Source organism: Peromyscus californicus, unplaced genomic scaffold (assembly GCF_007827085.1).
Source record: "Peromyscus californicus insignis strain IS unplaced genomic scaffold, ASM782708v3 Scaffold_21__1_contigs__length_65335640, whole genome shotgun sequence".
NCBI lineage: Eukaryota > Metazoa > Chordata > Mammalia > Rodentia > Cricetidae > Peromyscus > Peromyscus californicus.
The window spans coordinates 33,439,608-33,451,380 of NW_026294514.1; the positions used below are offsets into that span (position 1 = coordinate 33,439,608).

The window sequence follows — 11,773 nt, forward strand, 5'->3', positions numbered from 1 at the left end:
TTAATGTCTTCCCAGTTGGTTGCTTGTTCCATGCTTCAAGACTATGAGGATTATGCATCAGAGTCCCACTTTCACTACAACCTTCCACGCAATGCACCCAACCCAGAACTATGGGACCTTAGCGAGGTAGACAGAAAACTTCCATTTGATGTCCAGGATGGCCTGGTCGCATCTGAGAACTAGGGATCTGGAGAACTTAGCAGAACTCTGAATCAGGGGAACTGCAAATGCAAGGACCAAATATGTCATCTTTTCTTTTCTTTTTATTTGAGGTTTTTGGAGATAGGGTTTCTCTATGTAGTCCTGACTGTCCTAGAACTCACTCTGTAACCTGGGCTGGCCTTGATCTCACAAAAATCCTCCTGCCTCTGCTTCTCAAGTGCTGGGATTAAACATGTACACTGTTACTCCTGGTCCACTATCACAGACCCAGAATCCGAGGCTCAAAAGAGACAAGTAATTTCACACTGTAAGCCCAGGGGTTGAATATGGAGTTCTAGACTCCAGCTTCATAGAACCTGCCATTTCCGACCATCTCCCATCAACTAGAAACCTACATGGCCAAACTTTAAAAAGCATAATTTTGATGGGAAGTGAAAGAGTATTCTACAATGGTAGTGAAGAGCAAGCAAACAGATCATGGATCACATTTTAGCTTATGAGGAAATAAAGGTTTTTAACTCCATAGAATCTCATCCTCAGGACATTTCAAGATGAATAAGAGGGAGATTAATATATATGTATATATATTCTTACAAGTTATATATATTAATAAATAACATATTAATATGTATATATTAATCTGTGACAATGAGGGATGATTTTCTGATTGTAATCTCCAGATTTACTGATAGAATTACTTTCAAATTCCTAACAGTTTCAACATGGTAGCAAAACAGGTTATACAAAACAACAAGGAGTCGTCAGAGCAGCATGCTGTATGCATCAGTTCAGGCTGCTCTAATAACACAGGTGGCTTATACAGCTATGCAGCCTGCAAGGATGAGATCATGGGGCCGTGAATTTGCAGACAGGAAACCTTACTGTAGCAGAGGGAAGGAAGTCTTTCTCTTTTATTTTAAAACCATTATCACCTCCATAGAACTCCTATCCTCATGACCCAATTTGCCTCAAATTGTCATCCAATGGTGCCATCTCCAAATACTGAGGGTAAGTTAAAATGCCAGCACAGGCATCTCAGGGGTGGGAAGGGGTTATAGACATTCAATCCATAATACACAGGTGAGGATTATTTAAGGTTCTCAGATATTAGGAGTGATAGTCTCAGCTTGCCCCGTCTTTACCATGCCGACACTCACTTTACCACCCACGATAAAGACATTTTCTGATTTGGGTCAGCGCTATTTAAGGTATGTTATGATTGTTTTTCTCAACCTGTAAGCTTAAATGAAGTTAATACTACAATGAAATAGAGAAGGCAATACAGCATAAGTAAGCAAGAGAATTCCCTGAAGTCATTTAGCAATCACCATGTTGTAGTATTTTCACTCATAGGCAGTTTAAACCTTGTCTCTGTCAGAGTTACATTGTAAGCCACATGGCATTGGACTTGCACACAACTGCCTTTACCTGATAGTGTGCCCAAAATAGTGGCTGATGATGTGTCTTATGTTTTCTCAAATGTTAAGGTGCTTACGGATAAATGGGGGGTTTTATTAAAATGCATCCTTGGTATGTGTGGTGTGAGTCCTGGGATTCTGCATTTCCAATTAGCCCCTAAGTGATGCCAATGCTCCTGCTCCTGGCGATGTGCTCTAAATGGCAAGGGTCCATAAGTGCATTATTTTCATCTACAAAAAACAATGAGAAATTGTCTCTGGAGTATCATTAAAAGATAATATTGAATATACCTAGAGCAGACTAATTTCTTTGATCTTATGGACCTCTTAAATCTCAGTTTTTTTCCTTTTCAAATGAGCACAGGAAGAACTTTCAGCTAAGTTAACAGACTTAATGGTTATACTGATTTGATTGCAACGACCCACATCTGACTGTATCTAATTGTCCTAATATTGTTTTTTTATTCTTGCTACTGTTGTCTTTTCTACTCTTGGGATATTTAGAGTGGTTGTCTTCTTACATGCTTCTTTGTAAAACACCTACAATTGCTCTTTCAGATAAGAAAAGATGTGGAGAAAAGAATCCTGGTATAACGTAAAGAATTGGAATGCACAAATATCACAAAGATAGGGGTTATGAAGTGGATAACAGAGATATAAGTAGTCCAGAAAGGGGACTTGAGATAGATTAAGCCCATTGCTTACAAGATGCACTCAAGGCTTTGCCAGACAGACAACAAAACATGAGGATGGCTGAGTGAGTTCATATTTTTATAGATTTAACACCTGAACTTTCACTTGCCTCTGGAGGGTCTATTATTATAAAGGTACCTGGAACAACTCTCCTGCTGCTACAAACCTCACAGGAACACTGATGTGAATGTTGGCAGCTTCTGCAACACTTGAGTGGGAAGAATGATTTCCTGTTCCTTAGGTGAGCTAGCTGCAGCTTGGGTAGATCAGGAGGCAAAAACAAGCAATGTTTGCTTTCCCTGCTCAGTAATTAGAGGTACTACTGCAGCCGGCACAAAACTGGAAGATTGTTAGAGGTTCACTGGAAGAGAAACCTTGTGTAGTTACTATTCAGGATGCAAGAAATGTATCATGTCAGTCACTCAGCCTTGAGCAGTGTGTTTAACCCTTGGAATCTTAATGGCCTTCTCTCTGGAACTTGCAACAGTAACTTCCCCATAGAATTGCTTGGAGAATTAAGTTAAAGCATTTAATATTGTGTCTGGCATCTCATAGGTTCTCAACAGCTGGTTTAGTCTTATGCAGTTACAATTTTCCTTTTTCTTGATTATCAACATGATTGGACTAAAAATTAGGAAGTCCCACCTCTGGTGCATGTATGGGGATGTTTCCAGGGGTAGATAGATTGTGAGGGTTCTAGATCAATCCCCGGATGGACTCATACTCTGATGGCATTCTTGAGGAGCAATGGAAAGTAAGAAATGGGTCTTGGAGGAGGTGTGTCTCTGGGTGTGTGGTTTAGGGAGCTGTATTTTCTTCTGGCTTCATTTTGCTATCTTTTGTCTTTTAGCCACCATATCACAACATAAACTACTCTGGTCCACCACTCCCTCCCACCATCCATGAGGGACTGACCACTCTGAAACCACAAAGCCAATAAAACATCCCTTCCTCCCTGAAGTTCTGTGTATAAGCTATTTTTTTTTTTTTTTGGTCCTAGTGATTGAAAGGCCTAAGACAAGCAAGCCTTCATGAAATGGTTAAACCGGAGGTGGGGAGGAGCTTCAAATCCTATAAGTTGACTCTTTGTTTCATTGTTGACCCTTCTAAATGTTTTCTAGAAGTTACTTTCCCACTGCCTTTGAGAAGTCCTAAGTGTTAGCTGGCATAACCAATAGCACTTGGACTTGATCTTGTGGAGTTTGTGTTGACTTCTTCACCAAGCAGAGACCTCAAGGGAATTTATTCATATTGAAAAAGGCAGTATTGGCTGTTAAAACGCAAGTCTTCTTGTCACAAAGAGCCTTGTTACAAGGAAAATATTGGGACTAGAGAGATGGTTCTGTGGTTAAGAGCACTTGCTTCTCTTGCAGAGAACCAGGAAGTTTGGTTCCTGACACCCTAACTTCAGCTTGCAACTACCAGTGACTACAGTTCCAAGGGATCTGACACTCTCTTAGAGTTTCCATGGGCCCTTACACACATGTGGTGTGCATCAACTCATGTAGCCACACACATATACACTTGAAAATCATAAATGAGTCAACAAATCTGTCTTTTTTAGAGGCCTGTGTGTGTCTTAGATGCTCAACTAACAAGCCTATTGCATACTGCTTTTAATGCTGGACACTCTCAGTAAAATAAATGCTTTGTTTTCATTCAATAGCACTTTCAACATCTTTCTACTTCCTTATAGCTTAATTTTTGGGAAATTTCAGACTCCCCCACTCAACTTTCAAAAAATCCCTCCTAGTCTCCATTATTTAAATGTCACAAAGTTCAGAGGGAGGACATCTTTCCTTCTAGGAATTCCTCATGCAAACATATTAGATGCTCATTCCTTCTCAATCAAAGTTCTTTGGCAGGTCAAAGCTTCTATTTATTCAGGGCTCCCTAAAATGTCAAAAGTAGTATTGTAAGTACCACACTTAGAAGACATCAAAGCAAGCAGATGAGATTTTTGTGATTACGGGTTAAGAACTTTCTTCTCTTTACCCCTTACTCTTCTTGAATGGGTAGGCATAGGAAATCATGATTCACTGTGATCACTTCTAACAGGCTGTTTTCCAAGAGTGAGTTACAGAGGATGTTCTGTGTCACAAAATAAAAACTATCATAAATGTATTAAATTACACACACAACAAACGAATGTATTCCAGTGTAGGCAATATACCTTCAGGCACAAGTTGATCAAATGGTTATTTGGTCCTTGACTTAACATCCACCTGATCATGTTCTTTCTGCCATTTGATGGTTTTCTCTGTTGCCCAAAGCCTTTCATCATTCTGACCACCTAAATGTGTTCCTTCCATAAACACATTATAGATCTGATGTGGTACTTGCGTAAAACTTACTTATCCTTGTTAAAGGGGTTTGTTTGCAATGCAACCAAACATACATGTGGAAAGGTACACATATCTTAAGTTTATATTTTAATTAATAGTAAAAAGTCACATATATAAGCTAATTCATTCAAAAGTACAGACACACCTCATTATTTTGGAAGAAAAATTTTTTACCCAGAAAGAATTTCAAACTAGTGGAAATACCATTTTAAAACTAACCTGATATGTATGTATATGTGTGTTGAATCACGGTGATAAAACACTCAAGTCCTAACATGGGAGGCATATTTCCAATTATATTAGAACTGAAATTCTTCTCTAGAAATGCTTACTTATAAGATAATAGACAAAGCAATTTCAGGAAATAGTTTAAACTTGACAGTATTATGATTTGGCCATAAAATACGTTATTAGCCCTTAATTTTCTAAAAAGAAGTTAGGGAAATGAAAGGGGTAACATCTTTGCTCAAACATTTCTCTCTATTATGTATGATAGTTCTTAGAGGCAAAACGTGGTAGGTCTGATCCAGGAGTCTCCATGTATACATGTAAACCTAATCCAGTGGTTTGGGTAACACTGAGGTCATTTTCCTTTGGCATCTGTCCTACTTCCTGGGGACACTGTCAAAGCTGGCCTTGGTCATGTCCTTCAGTCAGCTTCCCTTGATCTCTGTCCTCTACACTCCAAATGTATTTTGAAGACTTCATCTCATTCTCAGATGTCATTAATCTGACCCCTCCATCTATCATTATTAGCTGGAGCACAAGCCAAGATTTACAACACTCTTTGTAACATTCTAAAGGGCTTTCCAAGAAAAAAAAAAACACACTATAAACTTAGAAGTAAGATAGGTTTTTTTTTTCAAGGAAAATCCCGAGTCCCTCAAATATAATAAACGGTACCTTGCTGCAGCAGACAGATGCATGTCTACCACCTTGCACTCAAGTGAACTAACCATAGTATTTCCCCACTTTCCTTTCTTTCCCCTTAGACAAACAGCCTTTGAGAACATGGAGAAACAGACACACAGAGGCTGAAGAAACTGGATCAATGCAAGCCTATGATGAGCATGTACCATTTAGGCCAATCCTGAGGTTGTGGGTCCCACTGAGTGTGACGCCTGACTCAAAGAGCCCAACCTTTCCTGCTTCCCTCCAAGAGCAGTGAGAGCAAAGCTCATGTCTTCCTGCCAAAATCACTGCCAGCGCTGCCTGCCTAGATGTGGAGGATCCCTTGAAATGTCTTGGCAAGAAGTGGATCTGGAGTGTTGGCCAAGGTGCTGAAGCCAGGAAGGCACCTGCGCCAGTGAAGCGCCCCTTTACACTGCCCTTAAGGACTGTGCTCATTCACTGTGACAAGATCTCACTAGGATTTCAAACCTAGGGTAATCTTGGAGAGAGGTGTGTGTGTGTGTGTGTGTGTGTGTGTGTGTGTGTGTGTGTGTGTAGAAGGGCAGCTAGGATACACATTATTCATGGAAATTCCATTGCTACAGAAACATTATGAGAATCCACTTAAAAGCAAAACACAAAAGAGGCCACGCTGTTGAAGCTGGTTGGATGCCATCACTGGTAAAGTTGTCATATTATTACTAAGATTCCCTAAAATGAATTAACTGCAAAGCAAATTTACCCTAAAGCAAATGGGAGAATAACAACCCGGAGCAATCCTTTAAAACAGCGGTTCTCAACCTTCCTAATGCTGTTGTGACCCTTTCATACAGTCCCTCATGCTGTCAGGACCCCCAACCATAAAATTATTTTCCTTGCTACTACAGCTTTGCTACTGTTAGGAATCGCAATGCAAATATTTGTGTTTTCCGATGGTCCTAGGCGACCCCTGTGGAAGAGTCATTCAACCCCCCAAGGGGGTCGCGACCCAAAGTTTAAGAACCACTGCTTTAAAAGTAAAAATTACTGTCTTGTGTGTGTCTGATTTCCTAATAGCTCCACTGACTTTAGCCCGTTTTTGACAGTTTGTCTGTCTGTTCCTCCCTAAAAATATGCATGCTGATACCAAAACCACAGACTGGCATTGTCAAGGGATTGGCTAACAGCTGAATTGTTCCTGGTAGCTGCAGATTGCAGCCAGTGGCGAGGGAAGGGAAGGAGAAGGCAGCCTGGCCACCAGTTCTTTTCACACCCCAGGCTGTCCCCCCCACCCCCACCCCCGCCCTTCGGGCATCTGATGCTCTGGTCTTTCTGCCAGGCAATTTGCTTCCGCTCTGTTCAACTTCCCGACCTCTGGCTTTAGAGAAGGGGTTCTGGCTGTGGGAACTGGCTCTGACCAGCTTTGGCTCCCTCCTCTTCGGTGACTGGCCAAAGCAACACTTTCTCTTTGACACTCTTAAAAAGGGCTGTTTAATTCCTAATGGCAAAAGGGAAAACGAAACCCACAACAAGGAGGATTCCGGTCCAACCAAGTCAAGCCAAGAGCTCCATGATAGAGCCCCGCTGCTCTTGCTGGAAGGCTGCTTCCCACTGCTTCCCTTTCCCACCACAGTTGATATGCGCTCCCCGCTTGCTACTTCCATCCCATAGTGTGACACCTACTGGAATTTATGAATATCTGGAGATGCATGGCTATGATTTGGGCATCTGATGTTGGTTGCTTGCCTTAGGGACTTCCCGCGGAAATCACCCAACACTTAGAAGGCATTTCGACAAGGAAGTCACCAGTGGAGCCTTCTGGAGGGAGAACCCCGTGAAACCGCTTCAGAAAACACCAGAAGCCACCGGCTACTTAATAACCCACATTCCCTCCATCCTGTCTCCCCAGATCTTTCTGCAACAGTATAAAGTGGCTTGTGGGGTTTCAGCCTGTGGGGGGAGAGCTGTGGGAACTGCATTTATTTAAGCGCTAGATAGAAGGTGGGGGTTGCAGCTTTAGTCCGGCAGAGGAGCTCACTCTACATCCTTTTCAGGTTCCCACAGGGATGAGAGGAGCGCGCAGACTTGTGGATCTACAGGTTCCATCCATGTAGATCTCCACCCCACCCCCCACCTCAGGTTCCTGTCACCCCTGTCACCTTGAGCCAGAGTGGATGCATTCCCGCCTCCTCCACCCTCCTTAAAACGTGGGCACATCCTCTTCCACGCAGCTGCTCATCTAAGCGTCCCATGCCCCTAAAGTCCCCCAATGCGCCTCTGGTCCTTAAATTTTTGGTGACACTGCCTGGCGGAGGTGGCTCCCGGGTCGCTCTAGGAGGCGGCAGGGGAGAGAGTGCGGGGGTGGAGGACCCGCTAGCTCCCGAGGTGGGGCTCACAGGGTTGCAGGCGAGGCCTGCCTGGGGTCCCCTGGCAAGCCCCGCCGTGGCGCGAGGGACGCGCCGCACTCACCCGCTGCTGCTGACGGCTGCTGACGGCCACCGCGGCGGCGGACGCGGCGCTGTGCCGGAGCTCGGCGGCCTGCCCGGGTCTCAGCAGGCTCCGGGTGAACCTGCGGGTCCGCTCGCCGGCCATGCCCGGCCGCGTTGCTGGCTCCTCGGCCCCGGAGCGAGTGTGTCCCGCCGGTCCCCGGGCCGCGCCAGCCTGCTCTACCCACCCGCCGTTCAGGAAGCGGAACTCGGAGCCTTTCCCCCCCTCTTCCCCGCTCAACTCACAAGAGGCGGGTTTTTCTCGCGCGCACCCCCACTCTGCCCACCCCCTTCGCTCCCGCTCGAGCTCCGCGGCGACTTCGCAAACTCTGCGCCACTCGGGCCGCGCGGCCAACTCGGCCCGGCTAAGGCGCATCTGCCGCGGGAGCCGCGGGACGCGCGTGGGGTGGCTCCACCCGCGCCGCCCACCCGGGACTAGGTATCGAACCTGGAATACGGCTGCAGGCTCCGGGCTGGACCTGCCCACCGCCCTACTCTCAATTCTGATGGGCTTGGAGGGCTAGGGATGTGGCATTTTGCGGGGCGGATCTGCATTCTGAGGCTAGAAAGTGGACAAGAGTAGAACTCAGGTCCCCCATGCACCTTTGGAGGTTTATTAGGGATCTGTCTGGTGGCTGGGATCCTTGCTTTGAAGTCTCTCTAGACTTGGAGGAGTCCTTACTTGGTCTTGGGACAGTCTGTATGAATTCCTATCTGTCAGTAATTTTTCCTAAACTGCTTTCCTATTCTATCCCAGTTATACTGCTCTGGAAAATGAGTCTAGAGAGGGGTGATTTACCAAGAGCCTCCCTAACTTTGCGTACTAATTTGAATTAAAATCTGGCGTGTATCTGAGTAATGTAAGGGATTTCAGGACGGAATTAGGGGTGAGTAAGTAAGAACTGCTTTGTTGGGTTACTGGCTATAGTGAGTCCCGCATGGTGGGTGGTTTTTAATCTATTTTCCTGCCTTCTTACCAAGTGCCCACTTATCCTGACTCAAGCTATCTGATTAAAGTGTTCTAAATTTCTTATCTGGAGTCACATGCAGGGTGGTTCTCTGCCCAGTGTGGGTGGGTGAAAAAGCATGGCTCCAGGGAGAGCTATTTCGACACTCTGGATTTTTTAACCGTTTTTATTGTTGTTGTTTTATTTGTTTGTTTTTCTGTGGATCTCTTGTGGACCTCTGCATTTTGCTGAAGTTAAAAACATGTTTTAGCTTGTGAAGTGGCTCATGCTTGTCACGTACTTAGTAGGCTGACAGGCTCACGCTGAGGAAAACCTGGGCTACACACAGTGTGACTCCGTCTTAACATTTGACAGACTGTTCATAAGCGTTTTCCCCAGTTTCAGAGTACTGCCTGGTGTACAGTAGGGACCGAATAACTCACGATTACGAATTACTTGCAAAAGCTCAGAAAGTCTGGTGCAATCGGGGATTTGAGTGCTGAAGCAAGGGCATGCGAAGGAAAAGGGAAAAGTGTTCCGGAAGCAGAAGCAATAGACACAGACAGGCATTGTAGCGTGTCTTGGGCATAGTTTTGAACTTCTTCTGCTCTGTTGAAATACCTTGGCCAAAAGCAACTTGAGGAGGAAAGGACTGATTTTGCTTATACTTCCAGATCACAGTTACCCATGGAAGTTAGGGCAGGAACAGAAAGCAGAAACCTGGAAGCAGGAGTCTAGATCAGAAACCATGGAGGAATGTTGCTTATTAGCGAGCCCTCCGACTTGCTTTCTGCTCCCTTGATCTTACACAGTCAAGGCATCTGCTTAGGGATAGGGCTGCCCACACTGGGCTGAGCCTTCCCACGTTAACCATCAGTCAAGACAATCTCTCACAGATATGGACACAGGCCAGTCTGATAAGGGCTGTTCAGCTGAGATTCCTTCTTGCCAGGTGGCTCTGGGTTGTGTCCAGTTGAACAAAAAAAACTAAGCAGGACAATACATTGCATAGCACGTGCAACCCAGTCTTCAACTGCATCGTGTATCAGAAAATCACTTGTGTTTCCGCCGTTGGTGCCAATTTTGCCCTCTCCAGCTATGGGAGGCCACCACCATCCGCTGGTGTGGAAGGATTTGCTCCACCTGTGTCCCTAGGATGTTAATGTTAGGAATCAAGTGACAAGAAAGGAGGATGCAGTTGTGACATCATGAGGTGTGCATTTCATGTAGGTGTGTGTCACCCAAACGTAGTAGCATCAGACATCTCACCTTTAGATTTCTTTAATAACGTCCCACCTGGAGTCCCAGAGGCCTTCACTCATGTAGGCTTTGGTTAAGGCGCGTTCTGGATCCTGGGAAGAGGAAGCATAGAGAACTGACTGTCCCTCAGCAGATGCATCCACTTTGTGGTGAAGACACACCCATTCTCTGCTGTGGAAATCTACTTTCAGACTTACTGACTGAGGCTCTCTGAGTCTTGCTGGTCCTCTCTTTCTCAGTCTTCTGAAAATATTTGGCTATGATGCTTTGTAAAGGCAAATCTATAGGCTAAGTTTTGGCTCATATTTCTGTCTTGAGCTTTGTCCTGTTCCTGTCATTTTTCTAAAAAAAAAAAAAAAAATAGCGAGAGAAAAGAAAAAAAAAAACACCTCACTCTGCTTCATTCTACATTCTACATCCCAACCTTTTTTCCTTTTACTAATTCATTATTATTTTATCTTATGTTTCTGAGTGTTTTGCCTGCTGTATTTATATGTATTACATGTGTCCCTGGTGCTCTTGAAGGCCAGAAGATAGCGTCAGATGCCCCTGGAACTGGAGTTACAGATGGTTGTGAGGTGTCCTGTGGGTGATAAGAAACAAACCCCTGTCCTTTGAAAGAAGAGTCAGTGTGCTCTCAACGGGTGAGCCATCGCTCCAGCTCCCCCCACCCCCTTTTATTTTAAAAGATACCATTGTAGGAACATCACCATTAAGGTTTCATATCTCTAAATAAGTGATTTTTTAAAAAGTTAAGATGCTGTATGTAATGGTCAGTCTTGATTGTCAGTTTCATGGGATTTGGAATCACCATGGAAACAAATCTCCAGGCTCGTCTGTGAGGACTGAGCACTCCTCACACCATGCCTGAGGGTCTCAGACCGAATGTAAAAGACAAAATAAGCGGAGCAGAGTCATTCATCTCTCTCTGCTTCTTGACTGCAGATTCGATGTGACTAGCTGCCTCAAGCTCTGCAGTGACTTCCCTGCTGTGATGGATGATGCCTTTGAAATGTTAGCCAAAGCAAATAATTTCTTCAGTTTATTTTGTCAGGGTGTTTTGTCACAAACAACCGGACAAGTAACTAAGAGACTCTAGAATAGTGACAGAAAGTCCATGGTGTATAGTTAAATTCCCTGGGAGCAAACCCCAGATTCACTATGCATGTATGACTGCATAGGTTGTAATAATATACTGTCAAGTCATAACTCATGTCTTCGCTTGAGCTGGCATAGACCAAGCTCTTCCATTGGAAAGAAGTCACCCTACTCAGTAGCCACACATGGTGTAACAGTGGTACAGAGCTCACTCGAATTTCTGCTTCCAAAAAAACTCCATTTCAAACAGAGTAACTACCTTGTGAAAGTTGTTGGTAAGAGAAGAGGGTAAGATTTTGGAGATGAATCTTTTAAGACCCATGGCAATATTTTATATTCCAGTAAAATTGTCTCAATAGTAGTTTCTCTCTTCCTTCCCACCCTTTAGTTTCTTCCTTCTTTCTTTCCCTCCCCTTTCCCCCTCCCCTCCCCTTCCAGATACTCTTCCTCATTATCTGAAGGCTTCGTCGGCTTTCTTTCTTTCTTTTTTAAAT

General features: G+C 44.3%; 1 protein-coding gene across 6 annotated transcripts in view; it reads right to left on the reverse strand.

The window, feature by feature from the left end:
• Dock10 (dedicator of cytokinesis 10) overlaps window positions 1–8,191 on the reverse strand; it is a 250,555-nt gene extending 242,364 nt beyond the window's left edge. For 5 of the 6 annotated variants that reach the window (XM_052750000.1, XM_052750002.1, XM_052750003.1 and 2 more), the window contains exon 1: window positions 7,958–8,188. In XM_052750000.1, coding sequence (XP_052605960.1) covers window positions 7,958–8,080 — 123 coding nt within the window. In that variant the 5' untranslated portion in view covers window positions 8,081–8,188. Of the gene's footprint in view, window positions 1–7,957 lie in introns of all 6 variants that reach the window. The other variant, XM_052750009.1, reaches the window with a different exon arrangement.
• Window positions 8,192–11,773: the final 3,582 nt, after the last annotated feature.